The following is a 19,434-nucleotide window of genomic DNA, read 5'->3' as shown; positions in this document are numbered from 1 at the left end:
TGGATGTGGCTCAAGTTCACTTTAGTTACTTCCTGCCTTGACTCTGGAACCAGTCATCTCTTCCTGTCACTTCTTAACTCCAGCCTTGTCTTTCCCAAGACAGTCCACCCTCTGGCCCCAAAGACCCTCACTCACTCCACAAACCCTGAGTGAGGACTCACCATGCAGCAGGCTCTTCTTCCTGTCCTCAAGAGTCATTTTATTTGGCTGCACAGTATTTTTTAAAATTTGTGCTAATGTTTAAAAATCAAAATAATCCACATACGAACCAGGATTTCTGGCCTCTCTTGAGGAATTGGCCGGCCCTGCGTTCCCGCGGTGCAGTGGTGAGCTGGCCCTGAGTAGCTATTTGTCACCTACAAATCTCCCCACCCCTCCCTATTGTCCTCCCAACACTTGGCCCCTTTACTTGCTGTCATCACCTGCGTGGCCCCGTGGGCGTTTGTGTTTGTGCTCTTGGGTCTAGAGAGAGAACTCACTAAAGCCTGTGCCTCCCGCAGCAGCCCCACCCCTGACTGCATGCTGCTATAGGGATGACAGCCATGATCCTCTATTATCATACCTTCAAAATCTTTTCCTTTGATTTCCCAGGCAACCTTTATTTCTTTTCTGCTGCTTTTGGGACCCTACACAAGGAAGGCTGCTGGAAATATTCGATCACCTTAGAAATTTGCGTTGACCTGAAGAACTGGGCCAGAAAGAAATCATGTCTGATTTCTTGGCCACAGACTGAGGCCAAGCAAGAATATGAGAAAGCCAGACCCGAGGGAGGGACCTAACATGTAGCAATAGGTCTCTAAAACCTCAAAGAGTTTTTTTTGGCAAAGAATTTTTTTATTTACTTCTTTCAAATATCATGATAAATAGCTCACTCCAGGCTTCATTTATTGGGCAGAAACAACCCAGCAGAAACAGAACAGTGATTCATAGTGGTTATGCACATAGATCCAGAGGGAACCCAAGCACTGTGCTAATTATATTTTGAGTCTGTCCTTGGGAAGTCGGCTAATCTAAATATGCCCTTGAGGTTTTATGCAAAGTTAGACAGTCCTGTGTGCAGGATAATCTGCAAAGCATGGAGAATGCCAGCTTGCCCCTCAGATCTGTGACTCACCTTGGTGCACGCAGTACAAGTTTAGGGTTATTTCCAGTTCTGCCTCCTGGTAATTGCTTCATGGCTTTATCGCTTCCCTCACCAGCTAGAGCGGGATGGGGTGCTCATATAGCCTGGAGAGCAGGAAGAATGAGGGGGCAGGAGGCTCGGTGGGTCAACTTCTTGTTCCGTCCCGTTTTGCCCACAGTGTCCCTCGCACCCAATCATAAATGGGAGGAACAGAGAACAGGGAGTGTGTGAGCCACCCCACGCTTCTCAGCATCATATATTCCTTACATTTATGTGTGTAGGTTTTTTATGCCTTTGCTGCTTCCAGAAATGCCCACCAGCTGTAACTGAGGAGCTTGGTGTGCTGTTGCAGTATTCCTTTTCCCTGGCTCCTGGCATCCTAGGGATGTGTATATCCAATTCTGCCTCTCAGTTTGGGTTCCTTTCATTTTAGAAAAAGAGAGGACTTGGGCCCAGACACTCTGCTTTAATCGATACCGGAGCACTTAGCAGCCCTTCCGCTGGCTACTCAGGAGATGACAGGTTAGCCCACGAGAGCTTTGGGCTGGCTGCCTCTCCTTAAAGTATAAAAGGCCCAGTCACAAGTGCGAGTGGTCCTTGCAGCAGCAGTTGGGCAGGACACTGCAGGATTTGTTCGTCTTGCCTCCCCGGTGCCCCGTTTGGGCTGGGGGCTCGGGCCTTAGCACAAAGGCAGGTTTGTGGAAGTCAGGGAGGGACAGCCCGACCGCAGGGTGTTCCGTCTGCTTCTGACCAGGAAGGTTATTGCCGCTGGGGGACTTGAGCATAGATGTCTGGATCCCTCCGGGCCCATAAATCCCCTCCCTGGCCTGCCTGAAAGGAAAGTCGGGCCCAGCTCTGTGGAGTGAGGAAGGTGAGCTCGCCTCTGGCCAGTCGTTCTCTGAGCTCCATCCCCCCCATTGACAACTGTGCACAGCTGGTGGACTCATTTGCACAGAGTCCTCCAGCCCGTGCTGTGGAATACTGTGTCATTACACTGTGACATAGCCCTCCATTCTCTTTAAAAATGAACTTTCTTTCTTTTCCTTTAGAATGAAAGTATATGTTCATTCTGAAAAATTACAGAGGAAAAAAAAAAAAAGAACACGCATAGCCTTCCACTCCAAAACAGTATTTTGTTAATATTTTAATAATTTCCTTCCAGTGTTTGCTCAAGGCATAACTACATGACTTACACACTATGAGCATGGTTTTGGGTTATTCATAGTCCATCAGTTCAGCCTTCTTCTTGTCTGTGTGATCTGTTCACTGTGGGCTCATCAGTTTCTCTTGTGTTTCCATTGGTCTTGACCTCACATATTTCCAGGCTATGTAGTCAGGTGTATAATGTTTCATCACTATTAGAGTCTCTCCAGGGAATTGTGCCTTTCATTAAAGTTAAATGTCCCTGTTTCTTTATTTTAATGCTCTTTGCCTGATTTTATTTTGTCTTTTATTTTGAAGCATTTTGCCTGGCATATATTGTTCTCTCCCTTTCTTTTCAATCTCTTACAGTTGTTTTGCTGTATGGGAGTTTTGTATCTGGCTTAAGAGAAGCATTCTATCAAAGTTGTCCTTGGAAAATGTAATCTTTTTTTACTGAGTATATATTATTCCAGTGTGTTGATGTGATTTGTTTTACACCACTAACCTTCTATATTAATGGATATTTAGGCTGTGACTATTTTTATATTATTAAATAACTCTGTGTTAAGTACCTTTTGAAGGTATTTCTATTTTTTAAAAAGTACCTTCTGTTGTGCTTTCTTTTCTGATTGCACGTGATAAAAAATTGGAACATAGAAAAGCACAATAGAGGAGGTAAGCATCCCTTCCAATCCCCCTTCCCTATCACCAAAACACATCTATTAGTCTTTTGGTTCCTTCCCAAGCAATTTTTTAATACTATATACCTATAGGTGTAATTTTAAAACAAGACTTGAATCATACTTTATATATGATTTTTTTTCTCTCCCCTTCCCCCCCAACCCCCCTGTTGTCTGCCCTCTGTGTCCATTTGCTGCGTGTTCTTCTTTGTCCGCTTCTGTTGTTGTCAGCAGCATGGGAATCTGTGTTTCTTTTTGTTGCGTCATCTTGTTGTGTCAGCTATCTGTGTGTGTGGTGCCGTTCCTGGGCAGGCTGAACTTTCTTTCGCTCTCCTTACGGGGCGCACTCCTTAGTGTGTGGGGCTCCCCTATGTGGGGACACCCCTGTATGGCATGGCACTCCTTACGCGCATCAGCACTGCACGTGGGCCAGCTCCACACAGATCAAGGAGGCCCGGGGTTTGAACCGCAGACCTCCCATGTGGTAGATGGACGCCCTAACCACTGGGCCAAGTGCACTTCCCGTATATATGATTTTTTTAACTTTCTTTTGTTTTAACCATCTAAGATGACCATACTACTACAGTAGAATATTTTTTCACAAACGTAATTTTTAATGGGTTCATATAGCATTTCATCAAACAAATGTACCAGTTTATTTAACCACTCTCCTGTTGAGCACTTAAATTGTTTCCATTTTTCTACCCTTATAGATAACATTGCTTTAAACATCCTGATTACAAATCTTGTGCATGTCTGCATTTCTTTCCTTCCTTAGATTATACTCCTAAAAGTGGAATTCTGATCAAAGGGTGTGGACACTTTAAAGACATTTCATATAGCTAGGATTAGGTCTAAAGTCTAGATTTGTGTCTGTCTTAGAATTGCTTCTCTGTGTTTTCACATCCTAAATGTAAACTCATAGTCACATTTCCCTCCATTATGCCACAGTTTTCCCCTTTTCTATGACATATTCATAAGACAGCTCCTCCCAGGAGCCCTATAGCTTTTTCATACAGGCCAAATTTGTCTCTTATTTATCTTTGGATCCCCAGTGCCTGATACCGTACAATACTGAAGATGTGCTCAAAAATTGGTAGTTACTATTAGCATCACTATTGTTCCTAGAAAAGATGGCCCTTAATGCTCCTAATTCTCTCCAGGGGCTAGCAGTGGGTGCCTGCCCAGTGACACAGCCCTGCCCTCCTTCTTCAACGGGGCTACTTCACAGGCGAAAACAATCCCCCTCCTCCCAATTGTATCCCCTCCAGGGAAGATTGTTGTGGGAAAAGAAGGGTTCCTGGTAACCACAGTCTCCAGCTACTCCATTCCCTGGCCCTTCAGTCTGGAAATGATTTCATTTGACCTAGATGCAACATAAATATATTATAGATTCATGTTCTCTGTTAATATTCATTATATCTACTTTTGTTATCTGCTCTAAACTTGATGGGGAGATAGTCAGTACCAAATAGCAGGCAGTGTCTGTTCTCAAGAACCAGAAAAAATCTACTTGGTAAAAGTTCTCTAAGGTATATTATCAAGTAGAAAAAACATGACAAGTTCAAAATCATTGTATCCTTATCAATAATATATTTCCATATTAGTATATGCATAGAGGAAAAAGCAATAATATCACCAAACTTTTAATGATGTTAATTTCTTGGAATATAGCTCTGAGAGACCTTTACAGTTCTTTTCTTTTTGTGTTCTCCTTCTCTTCCCCCCATTGCATAAGAATTCCAGCTAGTCAAAAAGAGGTAGACTTGTCAATGAAGTCTGGAACTATTGACTTTCATTTTTCACAATATATAGTTTTGTCACACTTCTGAATGTTTTAATAATTATGTATTACCTTTGTAACCAGATAAAAATGTATAAGATTTTAAAATCCATGATAAAATATACTAGAGAGAGAGCTTACTAATGACAAGGATGGCTGCTTGGCAAGGGTGGGGGTATTTGTGTCAAAGAGGATAAGAAAGAAGGAAAGAAAGGGCATTTCAAGTTTAAGTGAGGAATGTGAGACTATTGATGCCATGTAGAAATGAAAGACAAGCAGGAAGGGTACCGGAGCTCGTGTGATTTAATTTCCATATGTTGGGCCCCCTGACTGTCTTCTCCAAGGACTTCAAACTTGATCCCTTGTTCCAAGGTCATACGTTTCCTGTGATTGACAAAAGACTTTGTACCCAAGTTGTTTGGCAGTTATTGAGAGGAGATAAGTGTGTGTGTATATGTGCGTGTGTGTGTTTGTAGAACCAGACCGGTACTGCCTTACAGTCTAGAAGGTAAGAGTGTAGCTGAGAAGTGACCTGGATTCTATGTCCTGTTTTTGGAAAAGGACAAGTGGAAACATGCCACTAAAGGGGCAGCATTAACAAATCAAATCTGACCCCTTGTGCTCTAACCTGCTGGTTTGCATTTCCTCTGACACATGTAAAGGGCCTTCTCCCACCGGACAGTTCCCTTCCAGCTGCAGTGCTTTTTCCATGTACCCAGCTCAGGCATAAATACCCATTTCCTGCATCTGCATTATCTGTGCCTGTTACCTTGTTGTTTTAGTGCCAGCAATTATGTGCTTTGGGTTTTGGGCTCATGTGCTAGGCCAGATTCCCTCATGGAAACTTGCTTGTCCTGGAACATTTTTCACTCCAGTCCTAGAATGCCCACACCCAGTGCACCCATATACATGTTTTTGTCATGCTGTCCCTCTGGAGGCTGTGACCCTCTCCCAGTCACCACAGACCAGTGTGTCTCAACTCGGCAGATACTTGGCAATGTCTGGAGATGTTTTGGTTGTTGCAGCTGGGCTGGGGCTTGCTTCTGTAATGGAGTGGTTAGAGGGCAGGGATGCCACTAAATGCTCTGCAGTGCATAGACCAAGACTCCAGCCCACATTCTCTATCACACTGAGTCTCACCCTAGGGGAAGCAGGGTAGGATATTGCTTTAAAAGTCAGGGAGTTTGGGACTGAAATAAACCAGACCTGGATCATCATTCTGAGTTCATCCTGGACCTGAGCTCAAATTCTGGGGCATCATTCATTAGTTGTGTGACCTTCCACAAAGTATCACCATCTCGGAGCCCCAAGTTTTCTCATCTGTAAAATGGGGTGGGGTGGGGGAATATTAAGAATCCTTACCTCTTGAGTGTGGTAGGGCTCTAAAGCTCCCCTCACAGTGCCCAGCACATAGTGAGCACATTATTCATTCATCTCTTAAGCAAGTTTGTTGAGGTCCTGCTAGGTACTAGGTATGGATGAATCCATCAATGAACAGAGCAGACAGATATTGCTGCCTTCAAGGAGTTTACCTTCTATTTGGAGAAGACAGGCATGTAAGAAACATACAACAAAAAGTATATCAACATCATATGGTGAAAATAGGGAAAAGTAAAGCTGGGAGAGGGATGGGCAGTGGCAGGGGCACACAAAGGGATGCAGCTGCTCTCCTTTCTCCTCTTCTTTGTTTTTGTTTTTCTTCTAGCAGCAGTCACAGGTTCTTCCCCCTAACCCAATCCTCTCATACATTTGTGCCCAGTTGTACTGATGACCAGTAGGGTTTGTAGTGTGCGGTCAGTGATTTTCATGGACACTGTCCATGGCCTGGGCCAGCCACCTACGGAACAGATACATGACCAGTGTTCTTTATTCCCCACATGGGAAGAATCCCAAAGGAAGAAAGGCAAAATGTTTTGATTCAACCTAACTAAAGGTGTAAATCTGAAGTTTGAACAAAGAATCACTTAGTCATTGGTCCTAAACCAGACTTAATCTCCTAGGAGGAGGTCCTGGGTCTCATCTGTTGAAATCTCCCCCTAATGCATGGCTTGAATGTAAACAGCAAGCACTCATGTATTAGCTACTCAGAGGCAGCCCACATAGTAGAAACAGCTCATGCTTTGGAGTCAGACAGGTCTGGTTTTGAATCCTGCATGGGCAAGTTCTTTAGCCAACCTGAGCCTCGGTTTCTTCATTGGTAAAATGGGAATATAACCCCTGATCTTGCAGGGTGGTTGTGGGGGCCAAGAGAGAACCCATCAGAAGTGCTAAGTACAGGCCGGCACATAGCAGGTCTTTCATGAAAGGGGGTGAACTTGTTCTCTCCCTTTTTCCTCTAGTACTCTGAGCCCAGCAATCACTTGGGAAACACAAAATGAGGAAATCTTGAAGATAGAGCTCATCCAGTATAGCTCTTCTCTCTCTCTCTCTTTCCAAGCTGCAACAGAAGAAAATCTGCAGCTCTCTGGAAAATTTTTCAGTAAATTCATAAAAATATATTCAATCTGACTTATGTTCAAAACATGAAACTGAAATTAAGGTGTAGTTGTTTTGCCTGTCTGATTGATGATAATACCCTGTTGATGAGGGTGTGGAAAAATTTGCACTATCAGGTAGTTTTCCGGGGATTATAAAGTTGAGCTACCTATTTGGAGGTTCAAATGGCAGTACATGTCAAACATTAAAAGGTTGATGTGCTTTTAGACTAAAGAATTCTACTTAAGGAGTCTGTCTTACAGAATGCTAACACAGATACACAAAGGATATTCACTGAGCCAGGTTTTCTAATAGCCAGACACTGGAATGACTTTAATGCCTCTCAGTTGGGGACTGATTAAATCACTTGTGGTCCCTCAGATCATGGAATACTAATTCAGCAGCCAGTGGAGAGAATGAGTGAGCTTTATATTCTGACATTGGAAAAATATATTGTTGATGGGAAAGAGAAAACATTTTGTTTCCTGTGAATGTTAGCAAATACATAGGAAAAGTCTAGAAAGATTTAGAACAACCCTAATGGTTATTTTGGGGAGGCAGACTTGGGGAAATACAGGGATTTGTACTTAATTTTATACACTTTCGTAATGTTTAAAAATTCAAAGTGAGCATAAATTACTTTCAAACTGCCAGGTGAGGGGGAAGGCAGGTCAAAGTTGGCCAATGACTGAAAATGTAATGAGGTAGGTAATTGATTCTTTCAAGTGAAAGTGGCAACGTTTTCATTCTGAATCTTCTTTTTTGCATTTTCCTTTATGCTTTTTAACTCCCACCCTGACTGGCATGAGAAACACAAACCAAGATGACTCACTGCTCTTATTTTGACCTTTGGGTGCCTATGATTGATTCTGAGTGCTGGGGATCTACATGCATTAGTCTGGCCACTGCTTCTAAGGGCCTGCTTTCAAGAGATCACAAGGATTTGCAAGGTACCATTAGCAAGTGGCATGTTAGGTACAAGTACTTTCTTGATCTCCAGGATAGAGTTGGTCTGGCAATGCCTGATGAGCTCATTAAGGAGCCTGGGAGCTCACAGACACCTGGGATGGCCAGAGAAGCTCTTGTTGCTACTTGTAAAGAGAGTTAACTGCTCCCAGAAAGTTGTGCTAATACCCTAAGCCCCTTGGAGATGTCCTTTTACATTTTTCATGTAATCACTTTTTTCTTCAATTTTAAAAATTTGTAAACTAGTATAAAAATCACCTATAATGTTACCACAAAAACAAGAGGCTTTTGTGGTGTTCTCCTATTTTTGCTCATATGCATTTTTTTATTCTGCCTTTGGGGTTTGTCCTTTCAACACTTTCAAAGTGTTTCCATATAGATTTATTTATTTATGCTTAGGTAACGGTGCCAGGGATTGAACCCTGGAGCTCGTATATGGGAAACTAGCGCTTAACCATTGAGCCACATCCACTCCTCTGAGTTGGTTTTCTCATTTGTTTGCTTGTTTTTGTTTTTCTGTTTTTTGTTTTTAGAAGGCACCAGGAGCCAAACCCTGGACCTCCCATGTGAGAAGCAAGCACTCAGTCACTTGAGCTACATCTGCTCCTTATATAGAGATTTTATGCTGATTTAAATTTAACTTATATAGAAAGTGTTTTAGCTGTTAAGTTGTCCCAGAATTGTTTTAATGGACAGATAATATTCCATTAAGCAGGTGAAATTACTTATTTAAGAATGTCCTTATGTTTGTTTGCTTAAAATTTTCTTTACTTTCAGGAATAGTGTGGTCAAGTCTCAAAATATATGGAAGCTACCTTGGAGTATCTAAGCAATGATGGTTCCTCTGTCACATGCAAAATCAGGTCCTGCCCTCAAGAAGTTTATAATTCAGAGCAGGGGGACAATAATAAGCATAATAAAATGTGATCATTGCTGTAGCAGAGGTCTAGACAAGGGTGGGAGGCATTGGTGAAGGCTTCCTGTAAGAAGTGACCTTTGCGTTGTCCTGAGGACAGTAGGAGTTAGCCAACTAGGAAAAGAAAGAGGAGCGTTTCTGACAGAGGAGACTGCTTAAGGGAAGCACAGAAAGATGGCAAAGCATGACACATTTAGGGTCTGGCAGATAGTCTAGTATGACTGGAGAATATGGACTCATGGGTGAGTGGCAAGAGGTAATCCTAGATATGTAGATGTGGTCAGTTTATATTAATAATAGTTCTTGTTTGCTAAGCTGAGGCATTGGAACTTCATGTTGAAGGCTACAGAGAGCCATGGCAGGGAACATTTGCTCGATAAGTGTGATTGTGAGTATAGTAACACCTTATTACTTTGGCAAAGTTTCCAATAAATGTGTTGAAATCTTCTAGGATTGAAGCTTTCATCCTGATCATTTGTATTTATCATGATAAAAGTGAGATGGTAGCAAGTTTCAGCTACAAGGGCACACTTTGGATCATTAGACCACCCCAAAGTCTACCAGGGCGCCTTTGGAAAATAAGGAAATGCCTCAGAGACAGGTATCATTTGCTATCAAAATGGTATCTGGATTAGCTGGGACTTTCTGAGTTAACAGAACTCCAAGTGAGATTAACATACAGAAAAAGGGAACTATATTAGCCCATGTAACTAAAACAAGTGAGGTGGGTTCTTCTGGCCTTCAGGCACAGTGGAATCTAGGGGCTCAGTGTCCTTAAAGCTTGCTCATCCCCTGCCTCCCCTGGTCTCTCTCTCTCCATCCTCCATTCCTTGTCCTTTTACTCTTTCCTACAGACAGGTTCTTCCCTGTACCCAGGGAGAGTTACTGCCTGAAGCTAGGCTTATGTTTCTCTTGAGCTCACAAGAGAAGACTCTTCCTCTTTCTCCCATGACTCATGTAGCAAATGTCAGCAAATATACTCATCCCTGAACCTGGGTGGTGGAGAACTCTGATGGGTCAGGCCTGAGTGAGCCCATCCACACGACGTGGAATGGGTGACCCAAGGATAGTGGGATTCTGCTATGAGAAGGAGAAGGAGGGAAGGTTTTTAAAAAGGGGGAAGGGGCAGCGTTCACTACTGATGTCCCTTATTCTCCTGAAGAAGGGAGATTGCCACTGGGAAAAACAATAGAGCTGATCTCTTGTCGGAGAGCTGCCTTCGTGCTTGTGCTATGGTACATTTGGTATCCAGGTTACACAGATTGAATACTCCAAGCATGTGTGCAAAAGTGACTCCTGTCCAATTTTCCTTAGCCCACACAGGCCAAAGATAATGCCCCACTTGCCGAAGGCCTTGTGGCCATGTCCTCTGTTTCTTGAGAATGTATGATTTATGCTCTGTCATCAACAGGAAGATGCTCAAATGATCCACCCAGTCATGATGGTGCCCTCACGATGGTTCGTTTTTCTTATTGTTTAGCGCTCCATTAGCTTCCGCAGCGAGAGCCGTCCTGACATCCTCGCCCCCCGACCCTGGTCCAGAAATGCTGCCCCCTCGAGCACGAAGCGGAGAGACAGCAAGCTGTGGAGTGAGACCTTTGACGTGTGCGTCAATCAGATGCTTACGTCCAAGGAAATCAAACGTCAGGAGGTAGGCTGGGGGCCCTGGAATCGGCAGTGTGTCTGGAACAAAGGCACACCGCAGGCGCAAGCCGTCTGTAAGAGAACAAAACCAGGGTATCAGAGCTTGGGAAACCAATAGTCAGCTGGGTGGGTGTGTCCCCCACTTTAAAAAGAAACTGACAAGAAAATCTGAATGTACAAAGAAGATGAATTAGGAAGTGACTATTTAGGATTCTGGAGTTTATTAAAAATAATACTAACTTTAGTCATATTTTGGTAGCAACTTCTGGATATCTTTAAATACTCAGTTTTTGAAACTTTGATTTATTTAGCCTTGTGTAAAACATCTTTTCTATGAAGTTAATTTCTTCCCCTGTAAGCCCTAAATGGCTGTAATAATATTACCCTTTCTTGGGGGCTTACCATGTGTCAGACTGCACTAAGCACTTCATATGTGCGTCATTTGGCAAAATCCTTGGAGTGTCTTTTTTGTAGAGAGCTGGCATTGGCAAAGGAGTACTTGAAAATTTTCTAGATTTTTTGACTTAGCCATTCTTTTCTAGAAATTTATCTGCCAGACCACCAGTACACAGGTGAAAGGGTATATGTGCAAGGTCATTCATCACCATGTTTACTATAGTACTAATATGGAAAGATCCTGAACATCTGATACCAGAGGGCTGGTTAAATGATGAGCTGTAGAAACACATGAAGAAGTGCTGATGTGGACGTATGGCTACATAGATAAAGCAAGGCTCAGAGAAGTGTGTATAATCATTTCCCATTTATATATTTAAAAAAAAGAACAAATGTGTGAGTGTATGTATGCATGTATTTACTTAGAAAATAGTAGAATGTTTCTGGAAGGAAGGACATACAAGGAACTGTAATATCATTGCCTCCTCAGAGGGGAACTGGGTGGCTGAAAAAGGAGGTACAAGGTAAAGTTTATACCATGTGCTCATTGGTGCATTTTAAATTTTGAACCATGTATTATCTATTCAAAAATGAATACAGCCTTGAAAAACAATACATGCACTGAAAATAGCCTGGGTAGAAACAATGGCAAAATCTTAATGAGTAACAAGATGGTGTTATGGGTAATTTTTAATTTTCTTCTTTATGCTTTTTTGTATTTTTCCAGGTGTTAACGGTGTGCATGTATAACTTGTACAATCTGATATTGGGAGTTAAAAAACAAACAAGAGAGCGGGAGGGAGGGAGGATTAGTTCTGCAAATTAGGAAATTATTAAGGCAAGGTGAGCCCAAGGCCACCAGCCTGGTAAGTGGCATCGGGAATCCGGGCTGGGTCTCGTCCTCCTCCAGAGCCTCTGGTCATCACGGTGACCTCGTGTGCCGCACCACAGACCGCTGGCTGCGGTTACTTCCCCTGTGGGGCTCTGTGGTTTTCCTCACCTGCGAGCCACACTAGGTCAGTCAGACACAGAGGCCTGTGGAAGCGAACTCTACGAAATTGTCTCGTGCCAATCCATTTCCTGGGCTTGATAATACACTGTAATTATATAAGATGCCACCATGGGGCAATGATGGATACATGGGACTTCTCCGTATTATTTTTGCCATTTTTTGTGAGTCTGTAGTTATTTCCCAATATAAAGTAAAAACAGTCAAGAACCAGGGGGACATGACATGGAAGCTTCCCTAACCTTCCAGAGGCTCTTTGTGCCCTCCCCTCCAGCAAGGTGTTCTGCCTTTACCTGCACACTCATTGTCCTTTATTCGACCAACCTGCTATGTAGAGGGTGTACCCAAAGCCTCTAGCCTGAAAAAAATGCACTAGTGCCTAATCTAACGTCGTGCACTTGTAGCTCTTCAATAATGTAATGTTTGTCAAGTGTGATTCTCAGGTAAGAGTTAAAAGTATGTCCTGCACATCATAGCTCTTTAAATTATGATGGCTTAATAGAGCCAAATTAGAAATGGTCCATTTATACACACTTGTACATGGCTGGCTCCTATAGTTTTACTTATTGTACCTTGTGGGGTTGAGAAATAATTTATCTAGAATTAACTTTGCCAGACATTTAGAGTAATAAAATATTGGATTCCTCATACAATCCCAGCTTCCAAATGGGTGACCAAAATGTATAAAACTTTCTGCAGAGATTCACCTTCTGTTGAGTAGAAAGAAAACAAGCCATAATGGCCCAGTTCATAACACTGCCATGCCCATCACTGAGAATGGAGTCAGAATCATTTCTTAAGATTGCCACTCACAACAAAGATGTGGAATTCACAGCCCCAATTATAATTATTGTTTAGCTGCATCAAAGTTCTGTAATATGGAAGATGACTAGGATTGTAAACATATGTGGAGCCTCTTTTTCCACAGAGAAGCACATTATACAGAAGTTTTACAAAAATCAGGGTGTGTTTTTTTGTTTTGTTTTGTTGTTGGTTTTCTGTTTTGTTTTGTTTTTTGCAGGTTTTACCACTAGATGTACTTGCTGCAGTTTAAGTTAACTTTTTAAAAGACAGAAATAAGGGTTGGGACCTTCACTATTTGAACTTGTTCCCAAAAGCAAAGGGAGAGTTCAGTGAATGCCTTTTATCTTTTCTTGCAGGCAATCTTTGAGCTTTCCCAAGGAGAAGAAGACTTGATAGAAGATTTGAAACTAGCAAAAAAGGTAAATATAAATCCAGTGGTTGAGCCACCTCATTTTTTTTTCCTTTGAGTAATTTCACAAATCTAAGAAGGTGCTTTTTGAATACCCTTTTTATGACCAAGTTATCATCAAAACTTGAGAAAAATCTCCCATTAAAAACCCTATAGGGGGGGAAACAACCTGAAACAAGAAGGTAAGAGAGCGCTCTGCTCACTGAACTTTTAGGGCGTCTTCGCACATCTCTAATGCACCTAATAGAGTACTTCAATTTGAATCAGAAAGTGTTCCTGGAGGCCTGGCTTTATGCATAGTTCATTGTCCTGGAAGTCTAAGATATGGGGCCTCCTTATCCTTGCGAGAGAATGCATGGATGTCCAAAGCTGGTACTGTCTTAGAATAAAGTCATCTGGATCTCAAAATGAGTTAAATGGTTTAGTGAGGCAATTTCCTACTATCTAACAAAGTTAGAGTCTTTTAAATATAAACCTCTTTTTTTTTTTCATCACACAGGGGAGGGGGAACTCATGCCTATGTCCTGTGTATTCTTTTTTTTTTTTTTCTGAATGGACATTTAGTCACAACAATTACCAGCTTATACACATCTCTGTAGAGCAGGGGCTTTATATTCTTGACAACAGATCTTCTTCCAAAACTTTTCCATTCAAGTGACCCCCGTGCCCTGGAGCCTAAAGTCCAGGCTCTTCAGATTGTTATTTAATTTTCCAACAGAGTTGGAAGGATGCATCCCTTTTTTCTGCTAATATGAAGTCCCGTCTCCAGCATTCTTGTGAGATGCCCATCCACGCTTAGCTTGGACACAGCCAAGAAACTGGGTTTTAAGTAGGACTAGAAGAGAAGGATGGGGAGGACAAAGGCATCTAACTCTGAGATATACCTTTTATGAAAAATATGTCCAAGTGCCCCTTCCTGCATCAGAGTATCCTTAAGATGTTTCACTGCCATTCTAAAAGACCTTTTCCTTTCCTTTCTACCATCCAAATCCACCCAACCTCCAGGAACCAGCTCAAATCTCAGTTTATTCTTCAACAATAGTCGTTTTTTTTTTAAGATTTGTTTTATTTATTTCTCTCCCCTTCCCCCTCTGCCCCAGTTGTCTGTTCTCTTTTTGCTGCGTGTTCTTTTTGTCCACTTCTGTTGTTGTCAGCATCACGGGAATCTGTTTCTTTTTGTTGCGTCATCTTGCTGCATCAACTCTCCGTGTGTGCAGTGCCATTCCTGGGCAGGCTGCACCTTCTTTCATGCTGGGCGGCTCTCCTTACGGGGCACACTCCTTGCGCGTGGGGCTCCCCCATGCGGGGACCACTCCTGCGTGGCAGGGCACTCCCCGTGCACATCAGCACCGCGCATGGGCCAGCTCCACACGGGTCAAGGAGGCCCGGGGTTTGAACCGCGGACCTCCCATGTGGCAGACGAATGCCCCAACCACTGGGCCAAGTCCGCTTCCCTCAATAATAGTTATTGCCTCATTCTCTGTGCTAAGTGCTAAGGAGCTCCTCTTTCAAACATCCCTTGACCACTCCAGCCTCAAACTGTCTCTTAATTTTCTGATCTCTAGAGCAGTTATGACTTGGTCACTTTTTGCTGCCATGCGACATCTCTCCTTGAGCTATCTTTTAAATGGTTATTTAATTTTACTTGTGTTTATCTTCCAAATAAATAAACTCCTTGAAAGCAAGGACTGTCATCGGCATCTTTGTGTTCTATCACAGTGCCCTGAGTATAACTGCATATTCTTATTTTTTATCTTTAATAAGAGGTGATAGGATTGGCAAAAGTTTTGGTCTCTTTGCTTCAAATAAACATTACAGGGCAACAATCACTTTTTCTTTTATTTAGTTATTTTATTAAAATATGGATTAGTTGAAAAAGAACCTGCTGGTAACTAATTTTGGATGAAGTGGGAATTTTCCAACCTGCAGTATCTTTAATAAAGTTATGTCTTAAACCATCATACCAATCAAATCTATACTTAGCATTTATGCCCTTCCTAAATGTATACTAGAATAAAAAGTCTTTTTTTTTTTTTCTAATTTGCTTTGATTTTTCAACAATCACAAAAGGCCCAAAGCAATGCTGGATTCTCATCTCCCCCAACCACACCCATCTGTTTCAACAGCATTATGGGAAAAGTTGTTGGGAAAGCCAAGTGCTCTGTTTCGGCAGAACCTCTCAAGAGCCATTTACATTAGCAACTTATTTCCTCTAATTTTTTTCTTTTAACTTTTTGTTTTGAAATACCTTCAAACTTACAGGACAGTTACACAAATAGTACAGTCCCATATAGAGAACTCTAACAAACTCCATCCCTGCATGTATCCAGATCCACCAGTTTTAATACTTGTGTAGCATTCTACAATCTATCCATTAGTCTTTCAATCCATCTATCCATCCATCTCTCTGTCAGGGCATTTTGTGAATACTTGAGTGTACATTGTAGTACATCATGTTCCTTGAACACTTAATACTGGCATGTACATTTCCTAAGAACAAGGATATTTGCTTGTGTGCAGTTATTACATTCAAGAAATTTAACATTGACGTAAAATTTAGAGTCTATATTCCAACTTTTTCCTATGTCCTAATGTCCCTTTGAGCCTCTTCTCATCCCTTATTAAATCCCACCCAGGATCTTATATTGCATTTAATTATCATAGTGTCTTTAGTCTCCCCATTGTAGAAACATGTACAACATAAACTCTCCCATCTCCTATACATACCATTCAGTGGGATTGCTTATATTTACACTTTTGTAGAACCCTCACCAACTTCCAATATTACAATTTTCCCATCTCCACACACACAAACCCTTCGCGCCTCATTCTCATTATACATTAACTCCCCATTCCTCTAGCCTCTCCCCCCACCCAACCTTGGCTACTTGTACTTTAATTTCTGTCTCTGTGAGTTTGCATGTTGTCTAATATTTTCTGCATAGTTACCATGGTGCTTAAATTTAACATTCTAAAACTATAACACTCTTACTTGTTTAGAAACCAACTTAATTCCATTATTACACACAAACTATGTTCCTATACCCTTGCATTCCCGCCCACACCTTTATGTAGTTCTTGTCACAAATTGCATGTTTATACATTATGAGTCCAAAACCACTGATGTGTCATTATATTTTATACTTTTGCCTTTTAGATCCTATAGGAAGTAAAATGTAGATTTACAAACCAAAAATACAATAGTACCAGCAATTATATTTACCCATGTTATTATACTTGCTAGAGATCCTTATTTCTTCATGTAGCTTCAATCTATTATCTAGCCAACCCTTTGTTTTTGTTTTTTTTAAAGGGGGTATTGGGGATTGAACTCAGGACCTCATACATGTGAAGCAGGTGCTCAACCACTGACCTACACCCACTCCTACCTCATCTTTCAACCTGTAGAATTCCCATTAGCATTTTTTGCAAGGCTAGTCTAGTGGTAACAAGCTCCCTCAGCTTTTGTTTATCTGGGAATGTCTTATTCCCTCTCTCCTTTTTGAAAGACAATTTTGCCAGATATAGAACTGGCAATTTTTGTTTTCAGCATTTTAAAGATATCATTCCACTGCCCTCTTGCCTTTGTGGTTTCTGATGAGAAATTGACACTTAATCTTTTTCAGGCTTTCAAATGTGACATGTTTCTTCTCTCTAGCAGATTTCAGAATTCTCTCTTTATCTTTGGCATTTGACAGTATGGTTCTAATATGTCATGGTGTGGGTCTGTTTATGTTTATACCATTTGGAGTCCATTGAGAACCTTGGATTCATGTCTCTTGTTAATTTTGCAGACTTTTCAGCTGTTACTTCTTCAAATATTCTTCTAGCCCCTTTCTCTCTTTCTTCTCCTGGGACTCCCAGAATGCGTTTATTGGAATGCTTCATGGTGTCCCACAGGTTCCTCAGGCTCTATTCACTTTTCTTTATTCTATCCTCTTTCTGCCTCTCAGATTAGATGATTTCAATGGTCTCATCTTCTAGTTCACGGATTCTTTTGCCAGCTCCAATCTGCTATTGAACCTTTCAATGGAATTTAAAATTTTTGTTTCTGTGGTTCCTTTTCATAATTTTTTTTTTTAAAGATTTATTTTTATTTATTTAATTCCCCTCCCCTCCCCCGGTTGTCTGTTTTCTGTGTCTTTTTGCTGCGTCTTGTTTCTTTGTCCGCTTCTGTTGTCGTCAGCGGCCCGGGGAGTGTGGGCGGCGCCATTCCTCGGCAGGCTGCTCCCTCCTTCGCGCTGGGCGGCTCTCCTTATGGGTGCACTCCTTGCGCGTGGGGCTCCCCTACGCGGGGGACACCCCTGTGTAGCACGGCACTCCTTGCGCGCATCAGCACTGCGCATGGGCCAGCTCCACACGGGTCAAGGAGGCCCGGGGCTTGAACCGCGGACCTCCCATGTGGTAGACGGACGCCCTAACCACTGGGCCAAAGTCCGTTTCCCCCTTTTCATAATTTTGATCTCTCAATTTATATTCTCTTTAGGATCCTTTGGCTCCTTGAACATACCTAGGACCTTTTTTATTTTCCATTGAAAAAAAATTTTATTGAAGTGTGTCGTTCATACATGAACATAAATAAACAATAGCTGTATTATAAAAGTTGTGAACTTAGGAAACAAACATTTGTTTCATCATACAGGGCTCCCATACATCACCCCACCACCACCACCTTGCACAGTTGTGAAACATTTGTTACAAACTGAAAGAACTTCATCAAGATATTACTACAAACTATAGTCCATGTCTTATATTTGATGTATTATTCCCTCAACCCACCCAGTTCTTAACACCCTGTATTAGTGTTATATATTTGTTATATTTCATGAGAGAACGTTCTCATATTTGTTCTGTTAACCTCAATCCATCTTCCACCACAGGATTCACTGTGTTTTACAGTCTCATGCTTTGTACAATCCATTCAAAGTATACACTCAATGACTCTCATTTTCATCACAGATTCATGCTGTCATTACCTCAGTCAATTTGAGACCATTTTCATTATTCCAAAAGGAGATGTGAGGGTCTATTTCTGTGTTCTTGATTCAGTTCCATTGGTTAGTGTGTCTATCTTTAGCCAGTACAATGCTGGTTTTTTTAACTACTGTGTAATATGATTTAAGGTCAGAAAATTAGTGTCCTCCAGCTTCTGCTCTTCTTTTTAAAGGCATTTTTGGCTATGTGGGGCCCTTTACCCTTCCAAATAAATTTGCTAGTTGGCTTTTCCATTTCTGGAAAAAAAAAAAAAAAAAAGGCTGTTGGGATTTTTATTGGGATTCTGTTGAATCTGTAAATCAGTATGAGTAGAATTGACATCTTAACAATATTTAGTCTTCCATTCCATTAACACAGAAGATCCTTCCATTTATTTAGGTCTTTTTTGGTTTCTTTTAGCAGTGTTTTGTAGTTTTCTGAATACAGACCTTTATGTCCTTGGTTAAGTTTATTCCTAAACATTTGATTCTTTTAGTCACTATTGTAAATGGAATTTTTTTTTCTGACTTCCTCCTCAGATTGCTCATCAGTAGTGTATGGAAATACTACTCATTTTTGTGTATTATTTTTGTGTCCCACCACTTTGCTGAACTCATCTATGAGTTCTAGAAGCTTTGTTGTGGATTTTTCAAGATTTTCTAGATAAAGGATCATATAATCAGTGAATAGCATCAGTTTTACTTCTTCCTTTCCTATTTGGATGCATTTTATTTCTTTTTCTTCCCTAATTGCTTTAGCTAGAACTGCTAGCATAATATTGAATAACTGTGGTGACAGTGGCTTCCTTGTCTTGTTCCCAATCTTCAGCAAGAAAACTTTCAGTCTTTCACTGTCGAGTATGTTAGCTATGGGTTTTTTATATATGCCCTTTGCCATGTTGAGAAAGCTGCCTTCTATTCTTATCTTTTGGAGTGTTTTATCAAGAGAGAATGCTGTATTTTGTCAGATGCCTTTTCTGTATCAATTGAAAGAAATGTGATTTTTCTTCTTCAATTTATTAATGTGGCTAATTACACTAATTGATTTTCTTGTGTTGAACCACATTTGTATACCTGAGGTAAAACACATTTGATCATAGTGTATAATTCTTT

General features: G+C 41.3%; 1 protein-coding gene across 7 annotated transcripts in view; it reads left to right on the top strand.

Moving 5' to 3' along the window:
• ARHGEF3 (Rho guanine nucleotide exchange factor 3) overlaps positions 1-19,434 on the top strand; it is a 320,159-nt gene that overhangs the window by 281,153 nt on the left and 19,572 nt on the right. For all 7 annotated transcript variants that reach the window (XM_004448232.4, XM_071212112.1, XM_004448235.5 and 4 more), the window contains 2 exons: positions 10,567-10,737; positions 13,296-13,358. In XM_004448232.4, coding sequence (XP_004448289.1) covers positions 10,567-10,737; positions 13,296-13,358 — 234 coding nt within the window. The remainder of the gene's footprint in view (positions 1-10,566; positions 10,738-13,295; positions 13,359-19,434) is intronic.

This window comes from Dasypus novemcinctus, chromosome 26, assembly GCF_030445035.2.
Source record: "Dasypus novemcinctus isolate mDasNov1 chromosome 26, mDasNov1.1.hap2, whole genome shotgun sequence".
In the NCBI taxonomy this organism is placed as follows: Eukaryota; Metazoa; Chordata; class Mammalia; order Cingulata; family Dasypodidae; genus Dasypus; species Dasypus novemcinctus.
Note: the sequence above shows the minus strand (reverse complement) of the source record. Positions and strands in the feature narration are given on the sequence as shown.